The following is an 11,044-nucleotide window of genomic DNA, read 5'->3' as shown; positions in this document are numbered from 1 at the left end:
TTTCACATTTAAACTTACACGAGGACTTTATTATACGTAAATTTCAGAAACAAAATACTTTTATCATCACAGAAATGCTTTATTTTTAGAAGTAAAACTTCCGACCTCAACAATTATATTTCACAAATTAACTAAAGTTGTTTCCTGACATACAAACAAAGGCAATAACGGATTGAATCTGTAAATTTATCAGATTGCAAAGAACATACTAAATCCTGAAAGAAAGACTTCATCAGATGTACTCTAATTGCTGAAGCTTAAAAGTAACATTATCAAGCTCCGCATTCAATTGACCGATCTTGTCCAGTAGAACCTTTCTTGTTTTCTACAATCAAGTTTATAATTTAAAATTAAGTGAAAAGAAGGTATCCGTGCAGATAACAACTTACTTGAGAAATAAAAAAGAAAAATTGCATGCCTAAAGCTGTAAAGCTTCTGTACTTGGGCTCCTATATACAACCTAAGAAACCATCAACACAACTCAACATAGATTATGTGAATACAAGATTGAAATCAATTCAACTTTTGTAATTGTTAATATCAGTTTCAATAGTCATAATCTTTTATTGATGAATGGAAAGATGTCTTCTTTTCTATCTTTTATGCAAGATTTTCACCTAAGATTTTGTTTAACAAGCCCATAAGATTGATATCTCGTTATGCACATACCAGCAAGGTACAGTGTACTTTTAGATACGGTAATGATACAAAAAATGGGGATAGAAGTTACCTCCAGATCCTTTTCCTCATCGTACATAAATTTAGGCAGTTTCTTGAGTAGCTGCCTCTTTTCTCCAACCACGGCTCTGCTTATCTGGATTTAAAATTTTACAACCCCAATCACAACTGAAGTTAAGGGAACAACTCAATCAGAATTAGGTACTTTTAGGGAGGCAACAGAAAAAGCTTCACTGCTTGCTAGTATATTAACATAAGGCTAAATTACAGAAAACTTCCTTAATTCTTTCCTATCATGATCAAATTAGTGACATAAGCCTCAACACATGTTCACTTTCCAACACAATTAGCATTAATTAAAATGAAAATAACTGTGATAATCCCCACGCTAGCTTTATTTAAGGAGAATTGTGATTTGCAATCTTCTTCTAGAAGGAAGAAAAACAAATATATTCTTCCTTCTAGAAGAATATAAAGTTAAGTGTTCGTACAATTATCACAACAGATATTACACAATCTGATATTTGTAGCAGATAATAAGTGTTCATACAATTATCACAACAAATATTACACAACTGCAATAATCCCTCAAAACAAATATATTCTTGTTTTTTAATTGCCTGTTAATTGTAATATCTGAACTGTAAATATGTATCAGGGAAATTGTCAAACCACTGTTAAGGGCTTTCCCCATGTATTTTAAAAAGTTTGTTGTGATTTTGTGTAACATATCATTAAAACATAATCTGATAATAGTTACTGCCATATATGCATGTTCTGCACATGCAACATAGTTCTATTTTTGAAGCAAAAACAACTCCACAAGCAAAGACACATAGAATCTTCCTCTGGTAATTATTTCCAGATTTTTGTGGTTTCCTTTTATAATTTAAGGAGGACCAAAGTACAGTTAAGGGCAAAATTACAGTCAACCAAGCATATAAAAATGTGCTTAGAAGTACTGAACTACAATTTAACATACCACGTACTAACAGATGGATATTATCAATCCAATCAGAAGTCTGGAGAGGTATGAATGACATGTTACATTTCAACAAGGCAAGAAAAAGGTAAATATTATTATTTACCTGAGGAGCATAGACACAACCAAGAGCTCCTATGATAAGCCCACCTAGTATGAAACCTCCAACAAACATGCCAGCACTATCGAGCGGATCAGATTGCCTGTTTTAGTACAACATAAGCAATAGGTAACGATGCTTATACAGGTACCAGTGAATATCAAAATGATTATGTAGTACAGTAGTAGTAAGACATGACTTCTCAAACTGGGTACTTTACAAAAGCCAGGACCAAAAGAACTTTCATTGAGTGTTCTCACCCCCAAATGGAAATTGTTTAATTTAAACAGGGAATTAAATATGAAAAAGAAATATATAGTTGAAATACAGTTACGCCATATTGACGGAAACTCAATTATCAAGTACACATACCAGCCATAATAATGCAATTCCCCACTAAGAATATCATTTTATGGTACCTGTATGATGTTGCTTGGATGGTGGTTGGCTTTCTCATCCCAATGTTCCCCTTCCTTCTGAATGATACATTAGCGGGCCCACATTTCAGAGGATGAAACGGTTTGGAAGACGAACCTGACACGAGATATCCAAGAAAGAGGATGAGATACAAGGATATGGTTCTATTTGCATACCAGGTGAAATGACAACCAATTAACAATCACTAAAATGATTATAAAAGCATTTATCATTTTTCTAGGGTACCAATCAAAATTAAATGTACAGGATTTGAGAAAAATCCACTCAAATTAAACATACTAACCCAGTTCTAGAAATCAACATCTATTTCGTACAATTAGTAGATCTACTAAACAGAGCCTGAACAGTTCCGGTTCAAATTGAGTTCTGAAAAATCGAATTTTCTAATCGATGCGCATTTAAATCCAAAATATACAACAAAAGCCAGCTAAATGGAATGCATCCATAGAAAGATAAGAGAAGTTGAGAAAATTACCAAAGGAACCAGCGGAGAAGGGGAGCGCCACGGCCGATTTGGAGATCGTCGCCATGGGATCAGGTCGTTGCACAGTGAGAAGGGAGGAGAAGCTGGGAATGGGAAGGAGACGCTTATCAGTTTAATTTTTTTTTTAATTATCCGTTTTCTCTATTTGATTTTTTCTGAAGGCAAAAAATTTCAATATTATCAAGGCAAAATTCGATTAGAGCCCGGATCAGAATTTCGGCCCATTAAGGCTTTTTTTATATAAATGGGCCGCTTCGATTTTGAATTGTTTGTCTTTGTGTGGACTGTAGGGTTTATAATTTACGGGTGAGAAAGGATAGGATACGGATCTGGTACTGCTTGGTTGTTATGGATAGAGGTTGGTTATTCTACTTCTATTTATACGAGGGCATATGCTTATAAATTATTTTTGCGTTTTCAATGTCTAAATGGTTGATCTGAAGCACTCAACATGTTCTCCATACTAGAATGTGTTTGGAGATCAAATTTTATATTTTTTTAATATTTTTTTAATATTTTTTTTGAATTTTTCAAAATAGTCATAAAAATATTAAAAGTAATAATAAAATAATACGAAAAACCCTGTCTTGAAAAATTCTGGAAAAAATAGTAAAAAAGTTTCAAAAAAAATATAAAATTTGGTCTCCAAATACATTAATATGGAGAACATGTTGAGCGCTTCAGATGAACCATTTTAACATTGAAAACGCAAAAATGACTTATAAACATATGCCCTCATATGCTTATGGAAGTATAGTAGTCAATCTCGTTATGGATATCATAAGTTATCCATGTAACGGTCTCAAAAATTTATCGTATAAATTTTTAATTTAATTTAAATAGTTTAATAAATCAGTTATATAATAAATTTGTAAAATATTATTTTTTTATTATTTATGAAAGATGACAAAAAATGATCTAAAATATGTTATTTTTTGCCATCTTTCATAAATCATAAAAAATAGTAAAATTTAGTATTTTACAAGTTCATTATATAACAAATTTACTGAGCTACTTAAATCGAAGTTTGAAGTTTATTCGATAAGTTTTTAAGACCGTAGCACAGATGACCTTATGCTATCAATAGCACCTAAGTCTTACACAAACTCTATTTGTGTTTATTTTTATTTTTTGAACACGAATATGAATTGAATATTAAACGGATTTGAATTTGAATCGGATATTAAACGAATATCCAAATATGAATATAAATACAAATATAATTTGAATATCGTAATAAAATTAACATATCTATTCAACAAATTATTTTTTCACTGCTACATTAAGAAAATAGGTTTTTTGTGTGTGTGTGTAAACACATATTTGAATAGTTTGTTTATTTAATAATAAAAATTCGGATTGTATTGTCACCAAAGAATAAGATAAGGACAAAATGATTAAACAAATTAAAAACTTCTAATAAGCAAGCCCAAATAATATGAAATTTTCTGAAGCACTAGCAGTAAATTGATATATGGCAGTCAGATAAACACTCTATTGAAAGTGAGAGAATATGAAAGCTTGAGAAAAAATTATAGTTGTACCAGTAGCAAAAATAAAAACAGTATCTACTACTTCAGATCCCTTGATTCTCTAAATTGGAAAACTCTTTTCCATAACGGGTTTAAGCTCCACCAAATATCTTTCTTTCAACCCGCAAATCAACTTCGCGGCTGAGAAAAAATTATACATGTACCAGTAGCAAAAATAAAAACAGTATCTACTGCTTCAGATCCCTTGATTCTCTAAATTGGAAAACTCTTTTCCATAATGGGTTTAAGCTCCACCAAATATCTTTCTTTCAACCCGCAAATCAACTTCGCGGTTGAGAAAAAAATATACATGTACCAGTAGCAAAAATAAAAATAGTATCTCCTGCTTCAAATCTCTTGATTCTCTAAATTGGAAAACTCTTTTCCATAACGGGTTTAAGCTCCACCAAATCTCTTTCTTTCAACCTGCAAATTAGCTTCGCGGTTGATCCGGGAACTTGTTTCCCAAAAAACTCAAACCTCCCTTCAGACGTAGGCGGAGAGACAATGGCCATGAAAGTGGGTTTCAATTGGGACCCGGAAATCCTTAACTGGAAATACGATATCGTGACAGAATACGTGGTGGAAAGAGAAGGGGACGACGAAATATCAGTAACGATATGTAGGAGTGGACTAAAAAATCTTGATATGGTGGTTGAAACTTAAAAATGCACAATATACAGTGAATGGGATTTAAACCAAAGTCTACATAACCACAAAATAGAACTTTAACCACTTGATTACGAGTATATATTTGATATTTTATGAGAGAGGCTGTATTATATAATAAAATTAAAAAAAATCAATTACATTTCAACATATACATAATTTTTTTACATTTCAACATACACATAATTTTTTTTTAAAATTATAGGGTGGCTTAGCACCCCTATCAATACATAGATCCGCCCATGGCGACATGGAAGACATAATTTTTTTTTAAAATAGCGCATACCATTAATTACAACATTGGTTTATCCTGATTAACAACATTTAGGGCCTGTTCGGCCGATTCACTATTCACGTGGGAAAAAAAAAATTCAGTTCAACTGAATTTTTTTTTTCCCACGGGAACAGTGTTTTTCAGTTCAAATCCCGTGCCCGCGCCCATTCCCATTTGTCGGCCGAACAAGCCCTTAGTGTTGAGGTTTACTCGATGAGCGCATAACATTATCAAGCTCCGCATTCAATTGACCGATCTTGTCCAGTATAACCTTTCTTGTTTTCTACAATCAAGTTTACAAATTTAAAATTAAGTGAAAAGAAGGTATCCGTGCAGATAACAACTTGATAAATAAAAAAAGAAAAATTGCATGCATAAAGCTGTAAAGCATCTGTACTTGGGCTCCTATAAGACCTATATACAACCTAAGAAACCATCAACACAACTCAACATAGATTATGTGAATACAAGATTGAAATCAATTCAAACTTTTGTAATTGTTAATATCAGTTTCAATAGTCATAATCTTTTATTGATGAATGGAAAGATGTCTTTTTTTCTTCCTTTTTTACGTCCTTTCCTCTAATAGTTTATGCAAGATTTTCACCTCAGATTTTGTTTAACAAGCCCATAAGATTAATAACTCATTATGCACATACCAGCAAGGTACAGTGTACTTTTAGATACGGTAATGATACAAAATTGGGGCAGCAAAAAAAGGGGATAGAAGTTACCTCTAGATCCTTTCCCTCATTGTACATAAATTTGGGCAGTTTCTTGAGTATTTGCCTCTTTTCTCCAACCACGGCTCTGCTTATCTGGATTTAAAATTTTACAACCCCAATCACAACTGAATTTAAGAGAATAACTCAATGAGAAATAGGTACTTTTAGGGAGGCAACAGAAAAAGCTTCACTGCTTGCTACTATATTAACATAAGGCTAAATTACAGAAAACTTCCTTAATTTTTTTCTATCATGATCAAATTAGTGACATAAACCTCAACACATGTTCACTTTCCAACACAATTAGCATTAATTAAAATGAAAATAACTGTGATAATCCCCCACGCCAGATTTATTTAAGGAGAATTGTCATTTGCAAACTTCTTCTAGAAGGAAGAAAAACAAATATATTCTTCCTTCTAGAATTATATAAAGTTAAGTGTTCGTACAATTATCACAACAAATATTACACAATCTGATATTTGTAGCAGATATTAAGTGTTCACACAATTATCACAACAAATATTACACAACTGCAATAATCCCTAGAAACAAATATATTCTTCTTTCTTAATTGCCTGTTAATTGTAATATCTGAACTGTAAATATGTATCAGGGAAACTATCAAACCACCGTTAAGGGCTTTCCCCATGTATCTTAAAAAGTTTGTTGTGATTTTGTGTAACATATCATTAAAACATAATCTGATGATAGTTACTACCATATATGCACGTTCTGCACATGCAACGTAGTTCTATTTTGAAGCAGGACCACAGTACAGTGCTTAGAAGTACTGAACTGTGATTTAACATACCACCTACTAACAGATGGATATTATCAATCCAATCAGAAGTCTGGAGAGGTATGTATGACATGTTACATTTCAACAAGGCAAGAGAAAGGTAAATATTATTATTTACCTGAGGAGCATAGACACAACCAAGAGCTCCTATGATAAGCCCACCAAGTATGAAACCTCCAACAAACATGCCAGCACTATCGAGCAGATCAGATTGCCTGTTTTAGTACCACATAAGCAATATTAAAACGATGCTTATACAGGTACCAGTGAATATCAAAATGATTATGTAGTCGTAAGACATGCCTTCTCAAATTGGGTTCTTTACAAAAGGCAGGACCAAAAATACTTTCATTAAGTGTTCTTCTCACCCCCAAATGGAAATTATTTAATTTAAACAGGGAATTAAATATGAAAAAGAAATATATAGTTGAAATACAATTACGCCATATTGACGGAAACTCAACTACCAAGTACACATACCAGCCATCATTTTATGGTACCTGTATGACGTTGCTTGGATGGTGGTTGGCTTTCTCATCCCAACGTTCCCTTTCCCTCTGAATGATACATTAGCGGGCCCACATTTCAGAGGATGAAAGGGTTTGGAAGACGAACCTGACACGAGATATCCAAGAAAGAGGATGAGATACAACAAGGATATGATTCTATTTGCATACCAGGTGAAATGACAACCAATTAAAAATCACTAAAATGATTATAAAAGCATTTATCATTTTTCTAGCGTACCCATCAAAATTAATCGTAACACCTATTTCGTACAATTAGTAGATCTATTTCGTACAATCACGAGGAATTGGGAAAGAAAAATCGAATTTCTAATCGATGCGCATTTAAATCCAAAATATACAACAAAAGCCAGCTAAATGGAATACATCCATAGAAAGATAAGAGAAGTTGAGAAAATTACCAAAGGAACCAGCGGAGAAGGGGAGCGCCACGGCCGATTTGGAGATCGTCGCCATGGGATCAGGTCGTTGCACAGTGAGAACTAGAAGTGAGGAGAAGCTGGGAATGGGAAGGAGACACTTAGGCGTGTTCGGATGTCAATTTCCTCTGTGAATTTTGATGGGTTTAGGCATTATAAACCCAGTTAGGTGTTCGGCTGTCAATTTTTTTTTCTAAAATATTTCCTCGGCTGTATCATGTCATTTTCGATACAATCATACACTTGAGTGGGATAAGACTAATTCTGTGTCCCGGTTCCGGATTCTTTTTTCTTACCGTTTTTTTTTTTTTTCTACCGCCCTCAAAAATCAGAATTAAATGAATACCATCCGAATAATCAGATTTCAGATTCCGTCACGTTCGCACCGTGGATCTGCGGACGGATCGCCAACCCGTTCGCGAAATGGATCTGCGGACTGACCCGCTCACGCCCTGACCCGCTCGCCTGACCCGCTCGCACCGTGGATCTGCGCACCGACCCATTGATCTGTGCACTGACAAGCTCACTTTGACCCGCTCGCGTCATGATCCGCTCGAGTGACCCGTTCGCACTGTGGATCTGCGCACCGATCCGTTCGCACCGTGGATCTGCGGACGGGTCAACCCGTTCGCAGATCCACGGTGCGAACGTGGCGGAATCTGAATTCCGATTTTTCGAATGGTATTCATTTAATTCTGATTTTTGAGGGTGGTAGGAAAAAAAAAACGGTTTTTTCTTTTGTAATTACATAAATTTCAAAGCATAAAAATCAAATATTTTAATGTCAACTATTTAATTACCAAGAAGCACAATATATATGCTCCGATACAATTTATTATGTCGAAACAATAAGATTCAAGAAATATACATGCGGAATTTTTATTCTTTGGTCTGGTGCTCTAATAATTTTTATGATATTAGAGCAAGAAATTATATGCTATACATTAGATTAAATGTTTCTGATAATTTTTTTTTTGCAAATGTTTGTAAACTGTTTTTTATTTTTATTTTTGTCATTAGATATTTTAAATGTTTATTTTTTTAAACGTTTTTAATTGTTTTTTCTTATTTTGTTTGTATCATTTTAGTAATATTTTTTTTTATTAGAAATGGTTCATCTTTTTAATATTATTATTTAATCAATTTTATTTAATTTCATTGATATAATTTAAAAAAATATATATGTTTAGCAAATGTTACAATTTACAACCCATTAAAATATTAAATTTACAATATATTATTGGTCTAAATAATTAGATGGTGGCATGACAGTTTTTTTTTTCATTGTAATTTTATATTTAATTGCTTTTTAATATTAAACTAACTTTAACTTAATTGATTAAAATCAATACATAACGCTATACTATTTAAAAATAATAATTAAATAAAAAATCATGTATAACTAAACTAAACTAAAACAATTAAATAAATATACATATTTTAAAATAAATAAAAAATTCTCTCAATTAATCCCATGATTCAAACGAACACTCATTTTGTCATATTCTCATAATTAATCCCGTGCATTCCATACCCGTGGGTTCCTACTTTTTCAAAAGTGAATTCTTATTCCCATTCCGTAATCTCATGACATCCGAACACGTCTATTAGTTTAATTTTTTTTGTATACCCTCACATACTTTTCTAATTTCTTATTACACCTAAACTCTTCAATTTATCTTATTTACCCCTTAACTTTAAAAGCACTTTCTTTTTTACCCACTACACATTAATTATGAGTTAACTATAATTAAATCTCTGATTAAAATAATAAAAGACAAAAGTACCCTTCTCTATTTTATTTTATTTTATTTTTTATTTTTGGTTATGCCCCATTGTATTGATAGGATACTGGTACAATAGTCTGTGCCAAAAATGGCAAATCAGTTTTGGCTAAGAGAATGAGCACAAAATCAAGGAAAGGTAAAATAAATAAAAATCAAAATAAGTGAAATATGAGATTAGTAAAAGATATAAACGAAAACATAAAATGGCAGTAGCTTTGACTCCTTGTGAGATCTCTACTGCGCAAGCCCCTGTTGCGCTTGTGAAAAATATCTCTTTTGAACTGTGCCATGCTCCATGAATTCTGCTAATGTTCTTTGTTCCTCTCTCAAAATCATGACGTAATGCTCTCTCCATATTAAAAAGCTTTTAATCTGGTTTATTCGTTTCGGGTCGGATGGAACAGATCAGATCTTGTCCGAATTGAAAAAAAAATTCTCAAAATTTGCGGAGCTTTTAATCGGGTCCGTCCGATCTGAAACGAACGGACCAGATTAAAAACTCTGCACGAAAAAACTCCGCAGAGAATACGCTTCCATGAGCGTGTAGTACTTAAACCTCATGAAATTTTGATGCAAGAACATAACTACAATCAAACTAAATATGATGGTACTATCCCCACAAAAAGAAATACATAGAAAAAAAAAGTACTTTATTTTTTTGGAGACATTTGGCCGTAACCTCAAGAAGGTACTGGTGAAGAGTAACTGTTCTAATGGTACTATCAATGAAACTAACTAGTTGAATATTTAGATTCAAGATTTTAATACAGGATGAATAATCAACATTTTATCACTACTAACGAATAATCAACTATGGTCATCATATTTTTTTTTCAGGCACAGTAATTCCGCAATTTATCATCTATAATCAGGCTTTGAGGTAAACAAGTTTATATTTTCAACATTTAGATATAGTCAGATTCTAGTACCATAGAAGATATAACTCTATGGTTAAATAGAAAAAGAAAATAAGAGTTCAAGGGTAAATTAAATATACCAAAAAGTGGAAGGATAAATAGAAAACTGAACAAGTTTTGAAGGACAAATAGAAAATTAACTCTCTTTTTTTAATATCTTTTTCTCTATTTTATTTTTTCTGAAGGCAAAAAATTTCGATATTATCAAGGCAAAATTTGATTAGAGCCCGGATCAGAATTTCGGCCCATTTAAGGATTTTTATATAAATGGGCCGCTTCGATTTTGAATTTTTTTTTTTTTGTTTGTGGAACGAAGGGTTTATAATTGTTTGTACCACTGCACTAAGGTGCGACTCTCCGCGTCTAATTTTTTAATCGTCTTTTTATGAAATCCGTATCCTCCGTAGTATTGTAGATGATCATCGTAAATCACTTTACGGTTTGAGATTAAATCTCAACTGGTTTGAGATTTGGGTTGCAATAGGGGGCAGTATTTTTGGGCTTTGAGATTTGTGCCAAGTTAAAAGGAACGGTTCAAATCTAGTAACTCTACGGAACAATATCTCTTGTTCCGTATCTCTTTGGGCTTGTTCGGCAGGGTTGGAATAAGGGAAATTAATGGAATTAAAGAATTATTCTTGCCGAACAGAAAAACAATGAGTGAGAATAGAGGAGCGGAATAGAGAGGTTTTTCCTCCTTTCTCAATTCC

The 11,044-nt window shown here is 32.8% G+C and overlaps 2 protein-coding genes across 4 annotated transcripts; both read right to left on the bottom strand.

The window, feature by feature from the left end:
* LOC144556799 (uncharacterized) lies at positions 1 to 2,818 on the bottom strand. 2 transcript variants are annotated; one of them, XM_078305247.1, is made up of 5 exons: positions 2,674 to 2,818; positions 2,180 to 2,294; positions 1,767 to 1,863; positions 731 to 814; positions 1 to 325 (listed from the first exon to the last, which is right to left on the bottom strand). In XM_078305247.1, the coding sequence occupies exons 1-5, from the start codon at positions 2,726 to 2,728 to the stop codon at positions 233 to 235; spliced, it is 444 nt and encodes a 147-aa protein (XP_078161373.1). In that variant the 5' UTR covers positions 2,729 to 2,818; the 3' UTR covers positions 1 to 232. The 2 variants fall into 2 exon arrangements, with proteins under 2 accessions (XP_078161373.1, XP_078161374.1); XM_078305248.1 differs by lacking the exon at positions 1 to 325 and adding an exon at positions 332 to 460.
* Positions 2,819 to 5,296: 2,478 nt separating this feature from the next.
* LOC144556800 (uncharacterized) lies at positions 5,297 to 7,771 on the bottom strand. 2 transcript variants are annotated; one of them, XM_078305249.1, is made up of 5 exons: positions 7,613 to 7,771; positions 7,185 to 7,299; positions 6,803 to 6,899; positions 5,892 to 5,975; positions 5,297 to 5,440 (listed from the first exon to the last, which is right to left on the bottom strand). In XM_078305249.1, exons 1-5 carry the CDS (start codon positions 7,665 to 7,667, stop codon positions 5,351 to 5,353), a joined length of 441 nt encoding a protein of 146 aa, XP_078161375.1. In that variant the 5' UTR covers positions 7,668 to 7,771; the 3' UTR covers positions 5,297 to 5,350. The 2 variants fall into 2 exon arrangements, with proteins under 2 accessions (XP_078161375.1, XP_078161376.1); XM_078305250.1 differs by lacking the exon at positions 5,297 to 5,440 and adding an exon at positions 5,700 to 5,737.
* Between the last annotated feature and the right edge of the window lie 3,273 nt (positions 7,772 to 11,044).

This window comes from Carex rostrata, chromosome 7 (assembly GCF_964058835.1).
Source record: "Carex rostrata chromosome 7, lpCarRost1.2, whole genome shotgun sequence".
NCBI lineage: Eukaryota > Viridiplantae > Streptophyta > Magnoliopsida > Poales > Cyperaceae > Carex > Carex rostrata.
Note: the sequence above shows the minus strand (reverse complement) of the source record. Positions and strands in the feature narration are given on the sequence as shown.